Source organism: Ochotona curzoniae, unplaced genomic scaffold, assembly GCF_017591425.1.
Source record: "Ochotona curzoniae isolate NIBS_2020 unplaced genomic scaffold, NIBS_Ocur_1.0 patch361, whole genome shotgun sequence".
In the NCBI taxonomy this organism is placed as follows: domain Eukaryota; kingdom Metazoa; phylum Chordata; class Mammalia; order Lagomorpha; family Ochotonidae; genus Ochotona; species Ochotona curzoniae.
The window spans coordinates 55922-74523 of NW_024466930.1; the positions used below are offsets into that span (position 1 = coordinate 55922).

Consider the following 18602-nt stretch of genomic DNA (forward strand, 5'->3'; position numbering starts at 1 on the left):
AGAAGCACAGTACGCTTATATAGAAAAACTTCCCAATTAATTTTTCTTGGCATCATCCCAGGTTTGTTCTCATTGTAAGCCCGTGTTGGAAATCCCCTATTCCAGCAGAGGCTTTTCTGCCTCCTTTTTTTTTTTTCCATTGAAGCAGCATAATAAGAAAATAACAGACACTTTAATTTGGACCTTTTCTTCTTCTGCTTACACAACTTAATGTGTCAGAGATCTTAAGATGCCAAAGAATACTAGTTAATTAGAATGCCAAATGCAAATGAGTTATCATTTAATAATTTCTTGTGCAGTTTCAAGGACTCACTGAATATGTTTTAAAATATTTGTTTGAAAGCGAGAGAGAGAGAGAGAGCGAGCGATAGATATGTTTTAGAGAGAGAGAGAGATAGAGAGATCAGGAGCTATGAGCTTCCTCTGGATCTCCCTGGGTCTCCCACGTGGGTGTAGGGGCCCAAGCACTTGGGCTGTCTTCTATTGCTTTCCAGGGCACATCAGCAGTGAGCTATGTGCCAACATGGGATGCCAGTGCAGGTGGCCAGGACTTACTAAATGTTATTTTCCTTTTGTTGTTATTTACTTGCTTATTTATTCTTTTACTAATTAATTTCTACACTTAATGTATTTGAAGTGTTTCTGTGTCAGAAGGCATGCTGGACCAAGGCTCTCTGGCTGTTAAGCAGGACACAATCATGACCCTCAAGATCCTTCTGTTTACTGAAACTGAATGGTCAACGGTCCTATTGATGAGAAAACATTATTTGAGAGATTTTGAGAGAAAGGATTGATCAGATTGGCGCTGGTAGGGAAGTAGAGAGGTAGGAGAAATTTCTTGAATGACATACACTGTTTACGCTCATGGTGTTGGGGATACAGCTGGAGGGAAAGGTACATTCACTGGCATGGAGACAACTGAGAACTTAGCATGGTCAAGAATATATGTGGGCTTCAGGAAGCTGTGTGAGTAAGCTAAACCTATTACATATGCAACTCAGTTTAGGGCTGTGGATATAGAACTAAGGGGCCATGAGCAGATTAAAGTATTTCCTGGGAACTGTCATTTCTCTGGCCAGGCTTTTCTTGTATACCCTCGTAATGTAGTCACTGGCTCTAAACTAGTTTAAGGTCCTGGGCTGAGATGGACAGAGAGGGAAAGGAGAGGAAAAGGGAGTCTGTTTTTAAGCAGCATTTAACTACCCTCTTGCCTTCTGAGAAATGACATGAAGATCTGAGAAAGTAATACAAACAGGGCTTGCAAAGTGAAAGCAGTTTAAATATAGGTCTGCGTTCAAACAGCTTTTCCTTTCTCTTTGCCTAGTCCCTTCCCCCATCCCTAACATGCTGCAGGTATTTCTGTTTGTCAACCTCACTCAACTTGGTCTAGCATCTTCTGCCCTTACCTGGTGATTGTATCAGAGTCACTACATTCTATTGCACAGTGAATGCAGGGCAGCCCTTTTCTCTGCAGTGGCAAAGTACTTGAGCATAAAGCAATGTTTATTAGCTGCCTGATGGCAAAAGTGAAAGAAAGAGGATGAGGACATATAAGAACAAAGGGCAGAGTCAAGCTGGACAACACAGCTGTGCAGGCAGGGGATTTCCAACTCAGCCATCAGTATATAAGCTGGATGCAAGGTCCTTTCACTCAATCTCGTCTGTCCTTGCGATCGAAAGGATGGCTCCCAATGCTTCCAGCATCTTAGTAAGTTCTAATTTAATAATGGATAAGGGGGAAGGGAAAGTATTTCTTACAGTTGGGGAGATATCTCTGGAATAGATAGTGTTCTGGCAGAAAAAAGGGCTCTGAAAGTTGGTTGGCTGGGAAGCTGATGGGAAGAAGACAAAATGGGCCTAAGTCGCTGCAGAATGGGAAGGAGGGCTCTCTGAAGACAAGCTTCAGTTCTCTTGTGAATTGACTGCTGTTCAGGGTAAATGGTAGGAAGTCAGGCTGAACTTACTGCTCAATGTTGTTGAGCTTTAGAATTATGGAAGTATTTCCAGGGTTTTAAAGCTAAGATTCTTGGTTCTTCCAAGGTTTGTTTAAATGATTTATGATCTAAGATAATCTCCTAAGCTTTTAAGGGTTAACACAGACGGCCTGGTGTGGTGGTCTAGTGGCTAAATCCTTACCTTGCACATACCCAGGATCCCATTTGGGTGCTGGTTCTAATCCCGGTGGCCCTGCTTCCCATTCAGTCTCTGCTTGTGGCTTGGGAAGGCAGTCGAGGACAGCCCACATCCTTGAGACCCTGCACCCACTTGGGAGACCCAGAAGAGGCTCCTGGCTGCTGGCTTCAGATCAGCTCAGCTCCAGCCACTGCGGCTGCTTGGGGAGTATATCAACGATGGAAACTCTTCCTCTCTGTATCTCCTCCTCTCTGTACATCTGACTTTCCAATAAAAATAAAATAAATCTTAAAAAAAAGAGTTAGCACAGAGATGAAATTCACTTTCAGGATTATTGAAGTAAAGTTAATGAAGTAAGATAGAGATACAGGCTATATCTTCTGTCTTTTCCTAAATCAGATGTAATTTAGGGAAAGGATCATATTCTACAACAGGTAGATATAAAAAAGAAGTATAGGAACTATGGATTAACAATAACACTGAACATCATGGCACTAATATGTAAGCTGTTATGAACAACGGAGCATTAAAAAAGAAACTAACAGTACAGAAATGGTATGTTGTTATCTGGATTTTCTTGTAAGATAGTCATGGAGGGTGTTGTATGGCCAGAAATCTTAACTATCCTATGGAGTTGCACAGTCTTGAAAATTCTTGGTAGGTTGTTTTTAGAATATTATATAAAACTTTTGAAACCTTGTGGTTGAATTTACTTTTTGAAATTTGACAAGTATTATCTGGACAGGAGAGGTAATTAAAGTGGTAAATCATGAATATGTCGTGAGCTAGACAAAATTTATGGTAACAAGGTAATGAGACTAATATTCTTGCTTGCGCTACAACTTTGGAATTTTGGAAGAAAAATTACAAAAAAGGAAAGGATGTGAATTGCTCGAGATAAGCCAAAATACGAGAAAGACTGTGGAAGGGTAAGAACAATTGATCTGGGAAAGCCAGGGGTACAACAGTAAATCAGAAAGGTCATCAGAAAAAAAAAATGAAAAGATAAAAGTATTTTGGTGCAGACGTGCTTGAAATCCATGTATCGGAGAATCATGAGTGACAGGCCTTTCAGACAACTGACTCTTTCTCTCTCTATGGCTTTCATTGCCCAGGTGAGCGTCAATTATAACCAAGAATTAATGACTTTTGAGGCCAAGAAATATGACAGAGTGAGGAAGATCAACGAGCATGTCCGTGCTAAGACCAAAGTTTGTGTGCCGGACCAAGTTCTTCTTCTGGGCTCCAAGACTCTAGAGCCCCAGAGGAGGCTGTCATCTTACGGCATCGACAAGGAGACCACCATCCACCTGACCCTGAGAGTGGTGAAGCCCAGTGACGATGAAGAGCTTCCCTTGGCTCTGGTGGATTCACGAGATCAGGGGCAGAAGTACCAGCTGCAGGTGCGAAGGTCCAACTCTGTGGTCCAGGTGAAGGAAATGATCAAGAACCTGACTGGGGTGACTCCTGAGTCCCAGAATGTGACTTGCAATGGAAAGAAGCTGGAAGCTGGGAAGACCATGGCAGATTATCAAATTAAAAAGGGCTCTGTATTCTTTATGACAACTTCTTGCATTGGAGGGTGACCACTTGGGATGAAGTGGTACCAGAAATAACAGATTTTTTTTTCCTTAGCCATATATTCTGAAGACTTCCCAAAATGAAAGAGAATGAAATAGAGTAAGATTTGGGGTTAAGTGGGTAGGATAAAGCGTAATTTCCAACCCTGGAACTCTTCGGTCTGACATAGCTGACAGTGTCTGGATCATTTCTAATGTATTACTGAGGATAGGAAATGCATTTTTAACACAACCTAGAAATAGTATTCAAAAGTTAGCTTGAAATTTTGATCCATTCTGATTTATAGGAAAATGCCAATTTCTTTCCCTTTGTAACCAGATAGCAAATTTTAGGTTGGGTTTCATGTTCTATTCATTTCTGTGTTTCTATATTAAACCCATTGCTTCATCCATAATGTCACCCAAATTGAATTTTTCTATATAGAGAATCACATTATGAAATGAATTAATTACTGATACTAATCTGATTAATAAACTATTCAGAAATTCAATTAAACAACTGTCTTTTGCCTTTTTCCCCTCTTATAAGCTGTTGGTATAAAACGAAATCTGGGATCATGTCCCCTCTTACCCTCTGTGTCACACATTTAGCTCCAACTGTTCTTTCGCTGAATGGTGGTGGCCATGGAAAGGTATCTTTCATAGGGACCTAGAGATCTGATGTCTCTAATGAGCCCCTTGTGGGTGGGTGTTCCTCCCAAAGGAATGGACTTCCTGAAAGGTGGTTGCTGTTGCCCAGTCTGAGGATAAGGAAGCTGTCCCTCAAGTCATGTTGCCTTTCCTGATGAGCTTAGAGAAAAGTCGGAGGGCCGTTTCTCTCTGCTTAAACCAGTAAACATGGGATTGTCCCTCAAGAATCCAAACATAATCTGGTGCGAGGAAGTCATCTCCTCCAACAATCTTGGACTCCCTGAAGACAAATTTTGTATTCCTATTAAGTAAATAATCAAACAGTACGAGGGCTGAGTGGACAGACCAGCCAATGGGCGTTTCTTTCCTTGTGCCCTGTACAATTCTTCCAGGCTCCCAACTCTCTCACTGTCGGGTGCGCCCTCTCCCCAGGCTCCCCAGGAGCCTCCTCGCGGCCCCCTTCACCTCCTTATTCCTGAGTGTGTAGATAAGTGGATTAAGGGCGGGCGTGACCACCGTGTAGAAGAGAGAAACGAACTTGCCCCGCCCCTGGTTGTAGCTGTGCGTGGGCTGCAGGTAGGTGTAGATGGCGGAACCATAAAACAGGCAGACGGCGGTCAGGTGGGAGCCACAGGTGCCCACCGCCTTCCGCCGTCCTCCTCCGGAGCGCATAGCCCACACAGCGCGGCCCACCGCCCCATACGAGGCCAGGATGACGGTGGACGGCACCAGCAGGATGACCACGCGCGCGGCAAACATCTGGCGCTCCACGTTTTCTCGGGCGCCTCCGCAGGCCAGCTGGAGCAGCGCGGGCAGCTCGCAGATGAAGTGATCCAGCCGGTGGGGCGCACAGAGCGGCCGGGCAGCCAGGAGAGCCGTCTGCGCGGCAGAGTTGGTGAGGCCTCCCAGCCACGAGGCGCCTGCCAGCGCACTGCAGAGGCGCGGGGAAGCCAGTGCGGGGTATCGTAACGGGTGGCACACGGCGGCCGCGCGGTCCAGCGCCATCACGGCCAGGAGGACGCATTCTGTTGAACCCAGAGCCAGCGAGGCGTACAGCTGGGCCATGCAGCCGCCGCGCGGCAGCCAGAGCGGTGGACCTTGCAAGTTGACCAGCAGCGGCGGCACCACGCTTGTCGTGAAGCCTGCGTCCACTAGGGCCAGGTGACAGAGGAAGTAGTACATGGGCGTATGCAGGCGCGGGTCGCGCACGGCCAACAGCACCAACGCCGAATTGCCCGCCAGAGTCAGGAGATAGCAGAGGAGGATGAGGACGAAGAGGATCTGCTGCAGCGAGGGCCAGTCGGAGAAACCCAGCAGGAGGAAGTGCTGTTCTGTGCTATGATTGCCCTAAAGGAGGGAAACTGCCAGAATGTTTGCAAAGTGACTGAGAACAGCAGAATGTGAGAAGACACTGGGGGGCGATGGAGGGGCGTGGCTAGAAACAGTGCATTGTTAATTTATCCACTGTGGTCTCACTGACAGATTTGAAGACTTAATTTGATAAGTCACCTGTTAGCGTTCTTTGGTACTGGAACACTTCAAAAACTTTCTGCGAAATGGAATTTATAAATGGGATTTCTCTTGGTGCAAAAATGCTTGAAATCTGTGCATTTTTTTTTTCGCCCTATGCATTTACCACGGGCTTTTGGAAGATACCTTCAGATGTATAAGCTCCTATGAGGGAGACAAAACTTTCATTTTTATGTAGGATCGACCCGAGGCACAGGGAAAAGTTACTTGAGCTGTCAGTGACTCTATAGGAGAACTCTGGCCTGATTTCCCAATCCATGTTCTTTCACCCGGCTCCCTGGTTCTGTTTGTACTTCTTAGGAGCCAAAGAAAAGCTCCAATAGCTCTCTCCAGGACAGCACTTGAGCTATCTTTGAAGACTAACTTCACTCTAAGCTTCTTCCCCTCTTTGAAAATCTATAGTGCTTAAACATCAGGGCGATCCCCAAAGGCTGGCTGACCCGTCTTGGTAGATCCGCTTATAGCCTCCTTTCTTTCAGATACTCTGCTTTGATCAGCCCAGCTGCTTAATTAGTGACTGGCTCAGAAAAGTCCCGGGGCAGACAAAGCCAATCAAGTCTCCTGAGTGATCTCAACCTTGCAAACAAAAGCAAAACTTGACCTATGCCCAGCAAATGCCTGTCTACAGGAAGCTAGGACTTAAGCTCAGTCAGAAGCAGCCAATGAACAAAGTTACATAACTAGCTAAGCAAGGTTACTTTCTAACCGGCCAAACATTGAACTCCTAAACCATTTCTAGTTTGTAGCTGCCTGCAACGTGAATTGCTGTTTCCTCCAATAAACTTTAAACTGAGCTGGTAACTCTGACCTTCAAATAAAAATAACTAAATCTTGACAAAAACTTTAAGTAGTTATTGTGCCTCAGTTTATTCAGAAATTTAAAAAAAAAATTCTTACTTGAAAGGCAGAAAGGCAGAGCTGGAGAGACAGAGACACAGAGAGATACTCCATCTGTTGGCTCATTCCCCAAATACCCGCAACAGCTGAAGCCAGGCACCTGGATCTCTGTTTGGGTCTTCCACATAAATGTCAGAGACTCCAGTACTGGAACCATTACTGCTTTCTTCCAGGTGTGCTCTAGCAGGAAGCTGGAGTCAGGAACAGAGCTGGCACTGTCATTCACCAGCACCTGCCCCTTTTAAACACATTCATCGTACTGCTGCCGATTGACTGCTGCTCTGATGTGATCAGAGGCTGATTCTCATGTGCATGTGCTTGGCGATGTAGGGTCCAATGCAATGATTGTGGTCAGCAAGTGCATGCAAATGCACGCTTCAAGACTTAGCTGTGTGACGGAGTAAACACTCTCTGGTAAACCAGAAATCAGAAATAGTTCTACCTAGCACAGCTGTCAATTGATATGGATAAATCAATTCACGTCCCTTTGCCTCATTTTGGTTTTCGTGTTTAAGTCAAAAGCTTGGGACTAGATGATCTATGTTTCCTCTGGCTTCAATAGCAAATATTTCTCAAGGAAATGAGAGGGAATGAAGGGGACACCATGCTTCATGGTCTTTTTGATCCTTGAATGGTGTTGAACAAATATCCTAATGCTTCAGAAGCCATGCTGATGGGTGTGATATGTAAGTTTCATAGAAAAGTTTCTACTGCATGTTTTCTGACTGGTACTATTATGTGGATACCTTATCTGAAATATTGTTCATTATTTTGGATTTGTAAATTAGAATCCCTACGTTTTTAGTCCTTAGGGAGAGAAAAGCCCTTTTGTGCAATAAATATTTTGTCTATATGCTTCTCTAAGTTGGTTCTCATTGGGAAGAATAAATCTTACCATGTGATTCCGAATCAGTGTGGGGGAGAGAGACCTCCTGGTTTTGTGTCTGCTCTGGGGCTTGCCGGCCAGTTTGGACATACTGCCGAGCCTGTGTGTACACCAGTTTTCTCACAAGAAGACAGAAGTAGGTGAAGAGGGCTAAATACACAGCACTTCCTGGCACACAGTAAGTGCTCAGTGAGTGCTACCTATTTCCCTCTTTTCCCAAAACAGAAAACACTTCTATTTAAAAGAATTTCTCCTCTGTTTGGTGTCAGAACTGGTGTAAACATTCATATTCCTTTTCATATATCAGCTCTGATCTTTACTCACCTCAAAATTAGACAACAATCTTATTTCATGAAGCAGGACAGGAGTTTAATTTGAATTCAGTAATTTGTCTTGGGTCACATTGTAAATGCTTAACGGGAGTTTTACTCTAATCTGATCAAGCTCAAGGTCCTTGCCCCACCCTCCCGTTTTATAAACAAGGCTGTGTTGCACCAGACATGTCTAAAGTCTGACTTGTAGTTAGAAAACAGTTTATCTATTTGAAAGATACCATGGGCAAAGAAAGTGAAAGGAAGTCAATTTCTAGATAATTTGAAATTACATTGGACATGAGTAATAAAAAGGTGAACTTTATGTTTATAATCCAGTGATTGCTTGAGAAGCTCAGTTATAAAATGTCAGATTCTTCAGTGACAATGAACAGCAGGTCAGCTAGGCAAGCCCTAAACCATCCCTCTAAACCAAGGCAATAGGCATGCACTGATAAACTGCACATATAAAACACACTGAACATATGAACAAGTCCCCAACATACAGCTCAGGCACATGTGTGCACCTGCACAATCACCCCATCATATTCTCACTTACCCAGAGTGTATATCCTTTGTAAATATTTTATCTTCTATATTTGCAAACCTTACTTGAGATTCTAGAATGTGCTCCTCAGTTATAAAACCAGTTTTTCATTGACAACACTAGGAACAAACTCACCTTCATGTCTGATATTAATAGTTAGACCTTAGATATCCAGGTGATCAGTTGGCTCCTTGCTCCTGCTCTGGATTTCCTAGGTTTGAGATGGCAGAAGGGAGAGATTATTAGAAGACTCAGTTGCGTGATTCTACTGATTCCTGAAATTGGTGAAATGGGTGCATTACATCAGAGTCAGGGGTCCCAGAAGAAGTGAGGTGGTAGGTACCATCTTACTCTCAGTAGAATGCTTGCGCAAGGAGGTGTTTTAAGTTTCGGAAACACTGGGATCTAGGCCTAAGCAGAGACATCTGTGGCCGGAAGGTTTTGTGATGTTCAGAGTCAAGGCAAGGACTTGAGCCTTGGAGGCAGCAAAACAATACCTTCCTCGCACTTGGAGAGAAGGAAGGGCTATGTTGATGAGTCCTCTTGCTGGAGTGGAGACTGGGGAATTGTCTTCTTCTGCTATTTAGAGGACAGACTGGAGCTCTGGGGAATCCATGTCCCACTCCCATAATTAGAACCTTGTATGGATGTGTCCAGAGAGGAGTCCCCCAAGGGGGAGTGTGGAGTGTGAAGTGTCGTGTGTGTCCCTGAGGTGTGTGGAGGGTGGCCACAGGATAGACCCTCTCATCTACATTTCCACTGGAATTTCATTCTTTGGTTGAACAACTTTAAATTGGCCATTTGACCTCAGTGAGTCTCAGGATGATTACCTGCAAATTTGCAAGAAAATATTTGTTTTGGCGGAGGTGCAGATTTGCTGTTGTCATTCTTTTTTTTTTTTTATTTTTATTATTTTTATTGGAAAGGCGGATATACAGAGAGGAGAGACAGAGAGGAAGATCTTCCATCCGATGATTCACTCCCCAAGTGAGCCGCAACAGGCCGATACTATGCTGATCCGAAGCCAGGAGCCTCTTCCGGGTCTCCCACGTGGGTGCAGGGTCCCAAAGCTTTGGGCCGTCCTCGACTGCTTTCCCGGGCCACAGGCAGGGAGCTGGAAGGGAAGCGGGGCTGCCGGGATTAGAACAGGCGCCCATATGGGATCCCGGGCGTGCAAGGCGAGGACTTAACCACTTGCGCCACCGCGCCGGGCCCCTGTTGTCATTCTTGAAAGCAGTTCCGAATGACGTCATTCGCTTTTGCTGACCATCCCTTTTTTGTATCATCTCTCTCTCTTCATCCCCTTTATTTCTTCTAATTCTTTGAAGATCCTTTAATAAATATATTTTAAAATTTATTTCAAAGGCCGAGCTACAGAGAGGGGAAAGACCCAGACAAGAAAAGAGAGAGATCTTCCGTCTGCTGATTCTCTTCCCAAATGGCTGCAACAGCCAGAGGTGAGACAGGCAGAAGCCAGGAGCCCTAAACTCCTTCTTAGTCTCCGAAGTGGAGGTAGAGGCCGTGTGCTTGGGCCATCTTCTTGCTTTCCCAAGTGCATTAGCAGGAAGCTGGATAAGAAATGGAGACAAGAACTGAGACATAAACAGCCGAGACATGAAGTGGTTCCCATAGGGATTCTGATGTTGCAGGCATTATTTAAAGGCTCTTGCTCGGGACTCACGACCAAGTCCTGTCATATACTTTGGTGAATTTGGTATCCTGTAGACTGTATCCACGCTATCTCTAGTCATTTCCTTCCAGTCAGAGGTCTGGAGATGTGTTGCTGTTCTTCATTTCCTCTGTGCTTTCACTTTCTTATCTAGCTTGGCACAACCATTACAGTCAGTCCTGTGCACACTCTCTGCTTCATTTTATTACACTCACTTGGCTAAATTGCTCTTACTTAAACTCAACTATAATCCTGGTTGTTTTGTATATTTGTTGAACTGATAGACTGGAGAAAGATCCAGCACCATGCCGAGAGGCTTCATTTTACCTTCATGACTACTAAACCCCACAAGGCAGGGTCTGCAAGCACTGTATTAGGCTGCCCTCGTCCATATCTATTCTCTCTCTCTCTTTAAAGATTTATTTATTTTTATTACAAAGTCAGATATACAGAGAGGAGGAGAGACAGAGAGGAAAATCTTCCATCCAATAATTCACTCCCTAAGTGAGCACAATGGCCGGTGCTGTGCCGATCCTAAGCCAGGGGCCAGGAACCTCCTGGGGTCTCCTACACAGGTACAGGGTCCCAAGACTTTGCATTGCATGTAACACAGCAGAGGTATGGATAGAATACAGCAACAGAATAGTATACGGTAGGTTTCACTGACTACATAAAAGGTGGGATAAGCAGAATCCAGTTGGCCTGGCTAACATGGGAATTGAAAGCTGAGTACTGACTGTGGCAAAGCAGAGATCATTTATAATATTTGTTAAAAACAATTTCAATGGTAAAGCCTTATGGAGTCAATTCAAAAGAGATTGAAAGCAGAAAAATGTCATGCTGGGGTCATGCCTTGGCTAAGTGGAAATGGATGGAGCGCAGCAGACCAATGGCTTGTCCTCAGACACACACAAATAGCACAGTGCTAGCAGTATTGCAACAAAAGTTAGTGTATGAACGCAGATGTAAGTAGGAGGGCAGATGGGTTGATGAGAGCTTATAGAAATTCTCCCATAATTTCTTTAAGCCTCTTTTTTTTCCAGTGAAATAAGGAATAAAATCATGGGACCAGCACTGTGGCATTGTACACTAAAATCTGCCACCTGTGGTGCCAGCAGCCCATATGGGTGCTGGTTCGTGTGTTGGCTACTGATTCCTGTCCAGCTCCCTGTTCTTAGCCTGGGAAATCAGTGGAGGGTGGCCCAATTTTTTTGAACCCTTGAAACTACCTGGGGGAACAAATAAAGCTCATGCTCAGCTTCAACCACTGCAGCCATGAAGGCGTAAACCAGAAGATGGAAGACCTCTCTCTCTGTCTCTCCTTTCTCTATAAAATCTGCCTTTCAAATAAAAATAAATAAGTGTTTTTAAAAAGATGAGTACATTTATTAGCTAGAAAACAGAATACTATTTGATAGAGGAAAACTACAAATTTGAGGAAAGACCAGAAAGTTTGTCTAGATATGTAAAAGACTGGACAAAAGAGTGGACGATGGCCCAGTGCAGTGGCTTAGCAGCTAAAGTCCTCACCTTGAAAGCACCAGGATCCCATATGGGTGCCGGTTCTAATCCCGGCAGCTCTGCTTCCCATCCAGCTCCCTGCTTGTGGCCTGGGAAAGCAGTCGAGGATGGCCCAAAGCTTTGGGACCCTGCACCTGTGTGGGAGACCTGGAGGAAGTTCCTGGCTCCTGGCTTAGGATTGGCACAGCATTGGCCATTGCAGTCACTTGGGGAGTGAAACATTGGATGAAATATCTTCCTCTCTGTCTCTTTTCTTCTCTCCATATATCTGACTTTGCAATAAAAATAAACAAATTTTTAAAAAAATATACACAAGTAAGCACAAAAGCTTTGTTTGTTTGCACACAGGCTGGAAATATTTATGCTTCTCTGGGCAGGTAAACAAATAGGCAATTTGTGGTGTATCCATACAGTGCCAAATCTCCCAGAGATTAAAATAAGTCAACTGTTGCATACACCATAACATGGTGACTCTCAAAATAATTATGTGGAATGAAAGAAATCAGACCAACAAGAGTATATAAATTATGGTTCCATTTATGTGAAACTCTGGAAGAAGAAAATGATAAGGATGGAAAGTAGATCACGGGTTGTTTGGGAATGAGAAATGCAGGGAGGGATGGAAGGAGGGGAGCCCAGTGGGGCATGAGAGGTCTTCCAGGAGACGCTTACTCACTGCCTGGTTATGTTGATGCCCTCTAGGGCAGGTATGCTTATCAGGCTGTACAACGAACATGTACACTTTGTTCCATGGCAATTTGTTTCCACAGAACTGTGAGAAAAGTTTTGCTTACGTGACATGAAAAGCACAGGTATTCCTATCACTGAAATATGAGAGAAATTTTCCTCCTGAGACTTTTATGATGTTGCTTCTTGCCATCTTCCTTAGTGTAAGCCAGTGGCACAATGCCAGGGCAGTCCTTAACAGAAACAGCTCTGTGGATAACGGGTAGGTAAGTGGACTAAGTAGGAAGTGGAAAATATAGAATGCCTTCTAAACTGACAGGTCTCTGTCGCTTTTCTGTAGCTTCGGGGATAAGATTTTCTCATTAGAGAAAGATTTGGGCCCAAAGTGGTAGCCTCGTGGCTAAAATCTTCACCTTGCACAAGCTGGGATCGTATATGGTCACTGGTTCATGTCCCAGCAACCCATTTCCTACCCAGCTCTCTGCTTGTGGCCAAGGAAAGTAGTAGAAGATGGCCCAAAGCCTTCTGCACCCTCGTGGGAGATCTGAAAGAGGCTCCTGGCTTTGGATTGGCTCAGCTCCAGCCATTGTGGCCACTTGGGGAGTGAATCAGTGGATGGAAGATCTTCCTCTTTGTCTCTCCTTCTCTCTGTATATCTGACTTTCCAATAAAAATAAATAAACACATCTTTAAAAAAGAAGATTTATTTTACTGATTTGGAAAAGGAAGGGATGGAGGGAAGGAGAAACAGAGAGAGAGAGAGAGAGAGAGAAGGAGAGAGAGAAAGGTCACTTATCCTCAAATGACCACAATGGCCAGGCCCAAACCAGGCCAAAGCCAGGAGCCAGGTTTGCCACTTGGATGCTGAGGCCCAAACAGCTGTGCCATCGTCTGCTGCATTTACACGTGCATTAAAAGGAACTGTATCAGAAGTAGAGCAGCTGGGACCCAAACCAGTGCCCGTAATCTATGCTGGCATTGCAGCAGGCAGCTTAACCCACACTATGGGCCCCCCAGTAGTTTAGATTCTTAGAGGAAAAACCCTTTAGCCCTTCCTGAATAGTGTTCTTCTATAATGAAGTTTTGAGAATTGAAAAGCAATGGCTTTGAGATTTTGCTTATTAATAAAATTAGCACAGGGAAAGCCATTATGCCCCTTTGGGAGGTGGGATGGGGGAGTAGCCACTTACATCTCTTCACTGTAGTGTTTTGCATGTTTTCTTTCTTCACATCATTCTCTGAAGGGGCTGTGGGGATGAATGTTTTTTTCTCTCCGACCAGAAGCAAGCACTCTCCACAAAATCACCATGGTGCTTGCACGGTGTCTATGATAACACCCAGTGGAGAACTGCGCATAGAGTAGCCTCAATGGATGCTAGTGTAATTAAAAATACAATATTGGAAGCAATTAAAACTGTGGATTCGAGGTCTGGGATGAACCCTCCAAGCTGCTCTCATGTATCTGTTGTTCAGGTCACTCACTGACTCTGCATGCCATTGCTTTTTGTTCTTTAGCATCCGGATCCCTTGGGTTTTGTGTGTGCTGGGAGACAGTTTCCTATAACAGCGTCCTGTGGAATCTCATCTTCTACCTCCCTTCCCCCTTTTTTCGCCTCTAACACTACTGACCTTTCCTTCAGAAAAAGCATTCAATGTGAGCTGGGTGTTATTTTCTCTGCTGACCTTACCCACCAATAAAAACATTTCTTGATTCATTAGTTTGTGCTAGACGCTAAGTTTGGTGATATGCAAATCTGAATCCTGTGAAAAACTCAAAAGAAATGGAATGTACTTGTTACTCCAATAGCGTGGATAAGGACATGGAAGCTCAGAGCCTACAGCATTCTCTTGTGGGGGAATTAGAACTTGAAGTCTGTCTGATACCAGGAATCTCACTTACTATGTCCCGCTTTCCATAACAACTCACCTTCCTGGGTGCATCTTTGGCCCCTCCTGACTTCTGCTGGTATCTTTCCCCTGGCAGTACAGTCAGTTAGGGTACAACCACCTGTGCTGAACAGTAGCACTGCCTAGGAAACAGCATCATCTAGATAGCACAGCTGTCAGATGACTTCAAGTCCATTACTGTGGGTGAACACTCTGACTGTGGCAGGCTGGTGGGAAATGATAGTTTGTAACTTTCCCCTTTAACTGACCATTTGCCCTGCTTGCCAAAATTATTTCTCCAGCCTGAGTTTCTGGTTTCTTGCAACAGACAGCAGAACAGCATGTGTGTGCTGTTGAGTCCTGAGTAGGGCGTTTGGCTCCAGGAAGCCTTCAGGGTCAATTCCTCCTCCTGGTCAGCCCGGGCTTCCTCTCCCTCTGACCCTTGGTGACTTGGGTCCAACCGGGAAACTTTCCCAACAGCCAGCCAATAGCGCTCCCTTGTCAAAAATCTGAAGGTTTCATTTTCTGGAGAGTTCTCTTCAGGGCAGCCTTGACATCAGCGTTCCGCAAGCTGTAGATGATAGGGTTGAGGATGGGAGTGACCACGGCATAGAAGAGGGACAGCAGAGGGTCAGTGGTGGGGTCATAGCTGGCCTTCGGGCGGATGTAGATAAAGATGGCTGTGCCATAGAAGAGGGAAACGACGAGCAGGTGGGAGGAGCAGGTGGAGAAGGCCTTGCGACGCCCTGCGGAGGATGGGATCCGGAAGATGGTGGCCAGGATACGCCCGTAGGAGCTCAGGATGAGTCCGAAGGGGCAGAGGATGATGAGGGCGGCCGCCAGGATGATCTGCAACTCATTGAGCGACGTGTCCCCGCACACCAGCTGCAGGACCGGCTGGATCTCGCAGAAGAAGTGAGGGATGGCATTGGGACCGCAGAAGGGCAAGGAGAAGATGAAGGAAGTGTGGCCCAGCCCCACCATGGCCCCGCAGGCCCAAGCGGAGCCCGCCAGCCGCAGACACACGCGGCGGCTCAGCAGCACCGGGTAGCGGAGCGGATCGCAGATGGCGGCGTAGCGATCGTAGGCCATGGCCGCCAGCAAGCAGCACTCGGTGGCCCCGAAGAAGAGGAAGAAGAACATCTGCAGGGCGCAGCCGGAGCGAGGGATGCGGCGCCGGCCCGTGAGGAGATGGTGGAGCAGCAGGGGCACCGTGACCGACGTGTAGCAGATCTCCAGCGCCGACAGGACCCGCAGGAAGAAGTACATGGGCAACTGCAGGGCGGCGTCGGCAGACACCAGCGCCACGATGAGCAGGTTGCCGGTCACCGTGAGCAGGTAGACGGCCAGAAAGAGCGAGAAGAGTGCGCCCTGCAGCCCGGGCAGGCGCGAGAAGCCCACGAGGACGAACTCGGTCACTGTGGATGAGTTGGTCCCCATCCTGGACCTGAGATCGGAGCCTGAGACAAGTGAGATCCAAGCCACCTAGAGGGGAACCCGGCCAAGCTGCCAAGGTGCCCTGAGGGAGGGCTTGTCCCCCAGCCTCACCGGATCGCCGGTGCCAAGGTGCCCCGAGGGAGGGCTTGTCCCCCAGCCTCACCGGATCGCCCCTGCCTGTCCACAGAACACCCCAAGCTCCTGTCCCCTCTGCGGCTCAGTTTTTCCCCTCTTTGTTTTTGGTGGTCCTTGTTGGACTCTTGCTTCGGATCTATCCAGCTCTCGCCACCATCTTACCACCGGAGAAGGGAGAAGAAAAGTGTCCCAGTGATGCTCTCCTTTAAATAACTCGGTCTCGTTAGAACAACGAGGAGCGCTCTAGTTTTAGGAAACATTTGGAAGGGAGGTGACAAGAGCGGCTCTCAGACCACATCTTCTTGCCTCATAACAAAGTCAAACCCCAAACCACACACACATACACAGATCTACACACTGGCTAATGCATTACATTTCTGAACTCAAGCACAGAAAACAGTATTCTGAGGTGCCCGGTTTATCTAAGTTTACAAAGATATCAATGACTGTAAATCCATACAAGCATCTAGCAATAATCAGGAAAGTCAAAGTACTTTGAAACACACACACCCGAAGACGCATTTCAGTGGATAGATAAACTCCGTATCAAAGCAGAAGCGAAGGAAAACGTGTAACAGAAACGCGAGCCTCCTTGTACGGCTGCCGGAACCGTGGTCCAGGCCACCTTGGGTGTCTTTTCCAGCTGCTTGTGTCTGAAGAGCTTCCTTCTCTTGGAGAAGTCAGCAGTGGCTCACCTGCCTTGGAGCACCTGCCTGTTGGCGCCTTCCTCTCCCCGTGGCTCCCGCCGGGGAGGAAGGGAGAGAGGTACCCTGTCTGATATCTCTTCCAGGTCTCTGAAGACCACAGTCTCCCAGCGTGTTTGTCTCTCCAATGGGGAGAACCCTTCACCTCAACAATTAACCTGCTATTTTGGAGACTGTTTACTCCATCACAAAAAGCATCAGAGGACCTTCAGGAGCAGTTTGGAGAAAATGTCTGGGCTCACTGGTTTCCTTTAGCTCACAATGCAGCAGGTGCAATGCTTTGATTTGTCCTTTCTTGTGATGCTCTTGTTTCCATTGTCGTAGCTATCCCAGTACATCTGTTAGAGATAATATCTTTAACATTATTATCTGTTAAAGATAATAATGTAATTTTGCCTATCTTATGATATTTGCATAATTAAGTAATTAATTTCCTTGGTAACCATTCATAAGTAATTACATATTTTAATTATTCTCAATAGAACAAAGTTTAGAAATAAAAAGTAAATGTAGTTTGGAACTCAATAAATTAAAAAATATTGTTTTCTTCTAAAAAAAATTTAGTTTTTCTTACTTTGAATTTTAATTTATTACACAAGACCCTTTTTAAAATCCCCATTGTTTGAATTTATTATTTGATTTGTTTCTTCTGTGTTCTAACACATTTTATTGGCTATAATAAAGTCAGTATTTCAGATAAGGCTGTCAAGACATGTAGCAACCATTACCACAAAAAACTTCCAACCCAACCTGTTTAAACAACAAACCCACTTATTTGTTCATAAATCGAGACGCTGTAGGTTTATTTATACCAAACCTTCTATGAAATCACTTCTAATTCCCTCATATTTACCTCTTTTTTAGATTCAATTTGAAGTATATTAAATTGTATGGAAATACCAGCAGCTCAAAAAAAAAAAAAGATGGAATTTCAGCTGTGATGTACATTTTAAAACTTTTGTAATCATCTATAGTAGCTTTCCTCAGATCCAAAAAGTCCTCAGGAATCCAAAATCAGTTACTGAAACTCAACTGTAAATTGAGGACCTGCCTCACAGAGAAATTCTAGGCATTTGTCACAAACGCAGGCTGATGGGTCAGTGTTGCTGGGCTGCAGGTGAAAAGCCACTTCCTGTGGCATGAAGACCTGGGTGAATCCTGGCCGCTCCACTTCCCATTGAGTTCCCTCCCAATGCTGCTGGGAAGATGGCACAGTGCTCGGCCACCAGCACTCACGTAGGAGACCCTCATAGAGTGCCTGGCTCCTGGCTTCATCTGGGCCCTTGTAGTTATTTATGGAGTAAGCAGGTGGAAGAATGGTTTTTCTCTGTCACTCCCCCCCTCTCTCTCTGCTACTCCCCTTTAAGTAAATAACTAATCTTTTTATACAAAAGATTTATTATTATTATTTTTTTATTTGAAAGAGTGAGAGAGGAGGAGAGAAAGACATCTTTCATCTGCTGGTTCACTCCCTAAATGGTCACAATGGTCAGAGCTGGGCTGGACTGAAGGCAGGAGCCAGGAGCCAGGAGCCAGGAGCCAGGGGCTTATTCTGGGTTTCCCACTTGGAGGCGGGTTCCAAGATTTGGGTTACCCTTTGCTGCTTTCCCAGTCCACAGGCAGAGAGCTGGACCAGCTGTGACTTGAACCAGGATTTATATGGGATGATGGTTCTGCAGATGTAGGACTAGCTTGCTATTCCACCAAGCCTACCGTATAAATAAATAATCTTTAAAAAAGAACTCAACGTGCATGCTCAGTTAATATTAGCTACTTAATATTCTTAATTCTGGAAAATCAATGTTCATTTATAATAATGTTTGTGGAATTAAAAAGAGCTACATAAGTATATATGGTGAACTCTTTTTTTTTTTTTTGCCTTCCCAGGGTTAGTAGTTATTATGTGCATATTAGCTTTAGAATTTTCTATTGGAATAAATTAAAGCAAGTTCTATCTTGATTATTTAATTTTTCTTTTCTCTGTGCAAAAATGCGACAAGTTAAAAATAAAACCTAACAAAGCAGATTCTGGCACATTCCTTCACGAA

The 18602-nt window shown here is 45.1% G+C and overlaps 3 protein-coding genes across 3 annotated transcripts; 1 reads left to right on the top strand and 2 right to left on the bottom strand.

Moving 5' to 3' along the window:
* Window positions 1-3230: 3230 nt before the first annotated feature.
* Window positions 3231-3719, top strand: LOC121167364 (ubiquitin D-like). Its single transcript, XM_040996815.1, has one exon. The coding sequence runs from the start codon at window positions 3231-3233 to the stop codon at window positions 3717-3719; it is 489 nt and encodes a 162-aa protein (XP_040852749.1).
* Window positions 3720-4748: 1029 nt separating this feature from the next.
* On the bottom strand, window positions 4749-7746 carry LOC121167321 (putative olfactory receptor 2I1). Its single transcript, XM_040996772.1, has 2 exons — window positions 7666-7746; window positions 4749-5690 (listed from the first exon to the last, which is right to left on the bottom strand). Exons 1-2 carry the CDS (start codon window positions 7744-7746, stop codon window positions 4749-4751), a joined length of 1023 nt encoding a protein of 340 aa, XP_040852706.1.
* Window positions 7747-14779: 7033 nt separating this feature from the next.
* On the bottom strand, window positions 14780-15718 carry LOC121167322 (olfactory receptor 10C1-like). Its single transcript, XM_040996773.1, has one exon. It carries the CDS (start codon window positions 15716-15718, stop codon window positions 14780-14782), a length of 939 nt encoding a protein of 312 aa, XP_040852707.1.
* Between the last annotated feature and the right edge of the window lie 2884 nt (window positions 15719-18602).

What these genes read in the sequence shown, in the direction of transcription:
- LOC121167364 (XM_040996815.1), top strand. Translation starts at nt 3,231, where the DNA reads ATGGCTTTCATTGCCCAGGTGAGCGTCAATTATAACCAAGAATTAATG.
- LOC121167321 (XM_040996772.1), bottom strand. Translation starts at nt 7,746, where the DNA reads ATGTCCAAACTGGCCGGCAAGCCCCAGAGCAGACACAAAACCAGGAGG. An exon ending in CACTGATTCGGAATCACATG is followed by an intron (nt 5,691 to 7,665) that starts GTAAGATTTATT and finishes TCCCTCCTTTAG; the next exon opens with GGCAATCATAGCACAGAACA.
- LOC121167322 (XM_040996773.1), bottom strand. Translation starts at nt 15,718, where the DNA reads ATGGGGACCAACTCATCCACAGTGACCGAGTTCGTCCTCGTGGGCTTC.